The sequence below is a fragment of the Fukomys damarensis genome, unplaced genomic scaffold (genome assembly GCF_012274545.1).
Source record: "Fukomys damarensis isolate Sample0158 unplaced genomic scaffold, DMR_v1.0_HiC HiC_scaffold_33, whole genome shotgun sequence".
Taxonomy (NCBI): domain Eukaryota; kingdom Metazoa; phylum Chordata; class Mammalia; order Rodentia; family Bathyergidae; genus Fukomys; species Fukomys damarensis.
In genome coordinates, this window is record NW_022900945.1 from 51556576 (window position 1) to 51563914 (window position 7339).

At 36.3% G+C, this 7339-nt stretch overlaps 1 protein-coding gene across 2 annotated transcripts in view; it reads left to right on the forward strand.

Moving 5' to 3' along the window:
- Positions 1 to 7339, forward strand: part of Vps45 (vacuolar protein sorting 45 homolog) — a 62377-nt gene that overhangs the window by 7015 nt on the left and 48023 nt on the right. For both annotated transcript variants that reach the window (XM_010616367.3, XM_033758420.1), the window contains 5 exons: positions 2377 to 2456; positions 3466 to 3534; positions 3656 to 3793; positions 4211 to 4321; positions 6996 to 7130. In XM_010616367.3, the coding sequence (XP_010614669.1) occupies positions 2377 to 2456; positions 3466 to 3534; positions 3656 to 3793; positions 4211 to 4321; positions 6996 to 7130 (533 nt within the window). The remainder of the gene's footprint in view (positions 1 to 2376; positions 2457 to 3465; positions 3535 to 3655; positions 3794 to 4210; positions 4322 to 6995; positions 7131 to 7339) is intronic.

Genomic DNA, 7339 nt, shown 5'->3' on the forward strand with positions numbered 1-7339 from the left:
TTTTTTTTTTTTTTTAGACAGGGTCTTGCTATGTAGTTCATGCTAGCCTTGAACTCACTATGTATCCCAGGCTGGCCTCGAATTCATGGCAGTCCTCCTGCCTCAGCCTCCCAAGTGCTGGGATTACAGGAATGAGCCATCATGCCTGGTTCATTCCAGTATTTCACAAGCTAGGTCCTTAGTCTCATATAAATATACATATGCAAATATAAAAATGTATATATTTAAATTTGACAGCTCAGAGAATATTCGATGGCTATATGATAAACTCACTCTTGCTGAGTCTCTTTGCTAAAATTAAGTGGGGTAATGTGGTGAAACGTTCCTTTTTTTCCACTAAAGAGAATTCTTTTATGCAGTGGTTCAGTTTAATAAAGGATAATAAATCTAGTATTTACGCTTCTGCTTCTAAAGATTGACTTGGGGGCCAAGGATTTAGCTCAGTGGATCCACCGCCTGCCTTGCAAGTACAAGGTCCTGAGTTCAATCCCCGGTACCAAAAAAAAAGATTGACTTGGGCTGCAATTGTGAAGCAAAAGAAAAAAATTATACTAGTTAACTAAAATCTATGAAATATAGGATGTTGAAATATCTAAAGTGTGCAGTCAATTTCAGAATTTTATTTGGTCGAAATAAACTAAAATAAAATGTAATGTAATTTTATTCATTAACAATTTTCATATAATTTATGTTAAACTATCCTGTTCATCTCATTTTTTATAATTTTATTTATATATTCTTTATATCTACCGAATCTCTTATAGGCTTTTTTATTAAAAAACTTTTTACTATGGAAAGTTTCAAATGTATACAAAAGTAGAATAGTAATAAATCCCAATGTACCTATCACCCAGTTTCAACAATTATTAAGCCCTGCCTGATTTTATTTAGCTATGCTGCCACCTTCTCTACCAATATTACTTTGAAGCAAATCTAAGACATCATATAATTTTATCCATAAATATTTCAGTATCTCTAAAAGATACAGATGCACTTTATTTATTTATTTATTTATTTATTTATTTATTTATTTATTTATTTATGGTACCAGGGATCGAACTCAGGTCCTTGAGCTTGTGAGGCAGGCAGCAGAACCACTGAGCTAAATCCCTGGCCCCAGACTCACTTTAAAAAGCACAATATTGGGCTGGGATTTAGCTCAGTGGATCTGCTGCCTGCCTTGCAAGTGCAAGGGCCTGAGTTCAATCCCCACTACCAAAAAAATAAATAAAAAGCACAATACTATTCTTATATCCAAATAAAATGAAAAATCAGGGGCCCAGGGATTTATCTCAGTGGTTCCACTGCCTGCTTTGCAAGCGCAAGGTCTCGAGTTCAATCCCCAGTACCAAAAGAAAACAGAAAAATCAGAGCTAAGGATGTAGCTCAGTGATAAAGCATGAGGCCCTGGGTTTAATTTCCAGCCTTGCAAATAAGGGTGAGGGGAGGAAGAGAAGAAGAAATCCTTTCTATTTTCAAATAATCAGTGTTCAAATTTGAAATTCTCGCATGCCTTTTTTTCATTGTTTGTTTGAATCAGGATCAAAATAAGATCCACACATTGCTATTAGTCAATATGTTCAATTTCTTCAATCTTCTATAAGTCCTCCCTTCCAAGCAGTTTATTCACTGAAGAAGCTTTTAAAATTTTCCATACCTTTGATCTTGCTGATTATATCCCCATGGGTAGTTTTACATGTTCCAGGCAGTGTAAAGTGTTCCTCAACCCTTGAATCTATAGATTCGTAAATGGATATAGAACCTTAATGAGATTCAGTTTCATTTTATTTTTGGCAAGAATACTTAATAGTTGATGAACGGTTGTTTCTTCTTGTGATACTAGCAGCTGTTACTGCTCAATGCATAGGTCCCTCTATCGATTCATTATGCACTGGGAAATGATGACATTCTATCATTAACATTTCCTTTTTTTTTTGTACCGGGGATTGAACTTGGGACCTTGCACTTGTGAAGCAGGTTGACGGAGCCACTGAGCCAAATCCCCAGCCCGACATTTTTTTTGGAGTGGAATATTTCTATAAAGAAAAAAAATTTCCTCATCTCTATTTAGTATAATTTACATATTACAGAGAGTCTAGCATCTTTCCCTTTCTTTGATATTTTCAGTTTAATGACTTGGTTCCCTGGTATCTTCTGAAACCTCAAATGGTTGGTTCTCTTTTTTAAAGTAATAATGTGAATTTACGGATTTGAACATTTTTGTGCCACTCATTCCAAGCTGAAGGTATGTGACTTTGACATATACCACGGTATGTACTAAACTTGTTCATTGGCTTTCGCTCTCAGGCCCATTTATGTCTAGTTGCAGCCAAGATGATCTCTTTTGAGACAACCACACTCATGTGTCTGTTTCAGATTTCAGTAATGTGATCAGCAAGAGTGATGTGAAGTCATTAGCTGAAGCTGACGAACAGGAAGTTGTGGCCGAGGTTCAGGTAAACGTGCGGGTCCTGTAGCACAGTTCTTACGTCGGCCCTTTTGAAAAAAGTTAGTCTAAAAATAAGGAAGGTGCTGTCTCAGAAGAAGGGAGTGTGTTGATTCTGTAAAATAGGTGTGCATCACATCTACTTACATTTAGAAAGCGTGGAAGGATATCACATTTGATAGGAATAGAATTAAAGGAATGACAGGACAGGCTGGGGAATGGTAGGAAGGGTTTCACAGGGTTCAGGACAGAGGAAGATGCATCCTTTGTTAGTTTTTAAGCCACTGTGTAAGAATGTTCTCCAACAGGATTATGCCTGTCTGAGAGAGAATAGAAAGCTAAGGTTGTGAGTAAGATTTCTTAAAGCTCTGTTTGAGATTATCACGCTTTGGGGAGCAGTAAACAGACCTTTGTCATTAGGTCAACATCTGTTAGCACTGAATACTTATTCTGTCTGCTCTATGGTACATCACATTAGGGTATAATGTTACCTTTTCCTTTGTGAATATTTTAGAGTTCTTAAACACATTTATCACTAATGTTTGAGTATTATTTATTGTCTAAGTGAAAAATACTATTTTCAGAAGCGGCCAATAAACTAGCTTTGAATTTTGAGAAGGACGTGCTAGGTGACCAAGAGAATAATCTATTTTAAGTCGTATTCTCCCTCATGAGAATACACTGGACGTCGATGTTCTTTTTTGATCTGAGTATAACATTGTATATCCTAACATAGTGTTTTATTAATTGATAAGTACATGGTCTCCAAAAATGCCTTATAATGTGAATGATCTACAGTTTTCGTTTTTTAAAAAAGTTCATCATTATTACTGTTTTATAATTATTTTAATTCACCCAAGTGACTATCGATACTTAATTATTATTTGAACTTTTTATATCTTTTATAGCTGTATTTTACTATTTAATTTTTAATCAGGGTATATTGCATACATAGTATTTCTGCCTGATACAATTGGAGTTCGTGGACTGAATGATGATCTTGGTGCTTTTATTTGCAGGAATTTTATGGTGATTACATTGCTGTGAATCCACATTTGTTTTCCCTCAATATTTTGGGTTGCTGTCAGGTATGGAAGGGGAGGATAAAAAAATAAGTTAATTTATCAGGTGGGCTTTCATTCAGTAAGTTATTGGACTTGTAAAAGAAAATTCAAATGTATTTCTCTAAATATATGTTTTTAACAAAAGGGTCGAAATTGGGATCCGGCTCAACTATCCAGAACGACTCAAGGACTGACAGCTCTCCTTTTATCCCTGAAGAAGTGTCCTGTTATTCGTTACCAGCTTTCGTCAGAGGCAGCAAAGACACTTGCAGAATGTGTAAAAGTACGGCATTCCCAGTCCCTGCTCCCAGACCATTGAGAGCATTCATTTCCCTGTCATGTTTCCGAAACTATCAGGAATGTTTTCTGTACGGCCATGGAAATGATGATGTTAGGTTTACTGGCAAAGAAGTAGGTCTATGTAATTCAAAACAAATTAGAGCTGAGGCCCTTAGGTTTAACCTATGAGATATCCACAAGCTCTTTAACTTTTGGGGTCCACTTAAACCACTTATAAATTAGGGTTTCAAGCCCTAACTAACCTCTTAAACAGTACAGCACATGAAGCTTTTAAATCCTCTTATGGAAGGCCTGTGAGGGTATGCAGAACTGCTCAACGCGGTTTTTCTGTATTTTCTGTCTTTATTGTCCCTATCTGCAATGAATTGGTTGACCGAGCCATCTCTCTGTCCTACCACAGCAAGTGATATCTAAAGAATACGAGCTGTTTGAATTCCGCCGGACAGAGGTTCCTCCATTGCTGCTTATTTTAGATCGCTGTGATGATGCCATCACCCCATTGCTCAACCAGGTACAGAGCCTTTTGTTAGCATGGTAGGATGAGGAGGATTTTAACTGATATTCACCAAAATGCAGATGTGAAAATAGCAAGATAGTGCATTCTGTTCACCTCGTTTTCATCTATTCTTTCTCTTTGCCTTGTATTTCCTGGGGTCTGGGAGGATTATTTTTCCTGCCAGAGTTGTTGAGTCCTTCTCCCACTTCATTTTTCCTATCCCTTCCGGCCGCTACTCCCAGCCCTAATCAAGGCAGCTTCTAAATTCTGTGCATTCTAATTTCCAGTGTTTCTGTCTGTCTTTTCCTGTTTTTATTGCTGTTGCCTTGGTGTAGACCCTACTCTCTTGCAGGAATATTGAAATAGCCTCTTTTTGATTCCTTTTAGTTTCTTTTCTTAGCCCACAGACGTAGTGTCGCTAAATTACTTTTCCTAAAGCACAGATCCAATCCTATTGCTCCCAACTTAAAATATTCCTTTATTCCCATTTGCTTACTTGCTTAAAGACAAACTCTTAGCTGGATGTGGTGGCACATACCTGTAATACTAACACTCAGGAGGCTGAGGCAGGAGTATTGCTGCAAGTTCAAGGCCAGCCTGGGCTAATAGTGATTGCACGGCCAGTCTGAATATATAGAGAGACTCTGTCTCAAAAAAAGGACAAACTCTTGAATTTGGCAGCAAAAGCCTTTTTAATATGTGCTGAACCTCATATCAAAGTTTAGCTCACTGCTTCATAGATGCCGTGTGGTTTCTTGCCTTTATGCTTTCACTGTGACCACTGTTTAAACTCTGAAAGTTGGGGATACGGTCTCTTCTCATCTCTCTTTTTAGTTTGTTTGGGTTTTTTTGAAACATGGTCTCTCTATGTAATTCAATCTGGCCTTGAACTCACTGTGTAGCCCAGGCTGGCCTCAAACTCATGGCAATTCTCCTGCCTCAGCCTCCTGAGTGCTGAGATTACAGGTGTGTGCCACTCTTCTTATCTCTTGAAACTATTCACATGTCATATAATATCTTCTCAAAGACTTTAGTCTTTTAGTCAGTCATATTTTTTCTCCTTAAAAGTAAGGTAGAGCTTTGTATCTCTTATATCTCGTGCAACATTGCAAAGTTATACTTTTGGTTGTTTTTACCCTTTCCTATTTTATACATTCCTTTAAGGCAGCTCACATCTTACCAGTATTTGTTCTGCAAATACAAGCACAATTCCTTGAATATAATAGATTCTCTATTAATAGTGACTCGGGATTCCTAGGAAAAAAACATAATATATGTTTCACTTTCTTCCCAGCTTAATAATATTAATGCTAAGGAACACTTGTGGCTGTGGAGTGAAACTCCTCCATAAGATAATCCTATATTTCTAAAATTCAAAATAATGCTTATTTACTAAAGAAACGTTTGATGATATAAACAAATAGATAATTGCTTGTAATTCTGTCTCCCAAAGAAAAGTTAGCATTCAATAAATTTGACTGAGGTCCTGTTATGTGCCATGTACTGAACTAAGTTCTAGAAATAAAAGGTTAAAAAAGATACATTCTCTGCCCTCAAAGAACTCATGGTACAATGAAGAATGAAGAAAACACCCAGTTTTAATTATAGAGCGAGTGCTGTGGGAGAACCATGCATAGGATACTATCCGTAGAAGCATAAAACATCTTATTACACTTATTTTAAATGTCTTAATGGAACATTTCTTCTCAAGGACTCCTTTAGGAAATCTTTTAGGAAATAAAGCACTTTATTATGTCTAAATTATTTCTTAATAAATTTATTTTAAGATAAAATACATACACACATATATATTACTAACTTTTGGACTCTAGATTTAGAATGTAATTTTCTGGAAAATACTTAGTCTTGTGTAATGGGCCTATGACAAAGTAATGCATTCTCAATAAATAAGAAATTTGGGACCAGGCATGGTGGCACACACCTGCAATGCCAGTACTTGGGGGGCTGAGGCAGGAGATCACCATGAGTTCGAGGCCATCCTGGGCTACATGGTGAGTTCCGGGCCAGCCTGAACTACATAGTGAGACTCTGTCTCCAAAAGAAAAAAAACTGTGGGGTTTCTTCTTTTCAAATTTAACAAATTTACATTTTGTAAGACCAGAACGCGATCCTTCTTCACAATTCATACTAGGTAAAAACATTAAAAATTGATTCAGAAGCAAGTTTCTGAACATGCCAATGTTTTGATCAACTCACTAGGTTTTCTCTGATAATATTAGTGTTCCCAGGATAAATATAGCACCACTCAGATCTGTAAGAACACACTTATGCTGCAGAAAACCACAGACACGTACAGGAAACGGTACAGCTTGTAACTGAGTACCAATATAGCCCTATCTGTGAAGCCAAAAATATACTCTTAATTCACAGCAAAAATTAGAGCTAATGATAGATCTAATTTGTTTTCTTTCTATCAAGAATATTCATCTTGCTGTTCGTCTTTCTAACGTGTGAAATCTAAAACTATTTTGACTTTTGGGTGTTTAACTAATTAATATGACAATCTTACTGCTTATTATAGCAGAACATATTAATAAAATATGAACTAGAGAATTTTCACATAAAGCGTACTAGTTATTAAAAATGTTCTCAATTTCTTGTTTTCCTGAAGATTTACTATTTCATGTTTTTGCAATTAACAATTTTTTGGTCGCAATTCTTGATTTAGTGGACATATCAGGCCATGGTCCATGAACTCCTGGGCATAAACAACAATCGAATCGATCTTTCCAGAGTGCCAGGGATCAGTAAAGACTTAAGAGAGGTCGTCCTGTCTGCTGAAAATGATGAATTCTATGCTAATGTAGGTGGCTTTAAGTTTTTTAAATTGTCTTTAGTTGTATTTATATAAGAATGTCAATATTTGCTCGTTCAAATGAAAAAAGATACGGGATGTCATGTGGAAGGGTAACAGAGTCACCCTACAGATGCCACGTCAAGCAAAGGCAAAAGACTTGGATTCTGACCCTTTAATGACATTTTTTTTTTTTTTTTTTTTTTTTAAAAAATAAT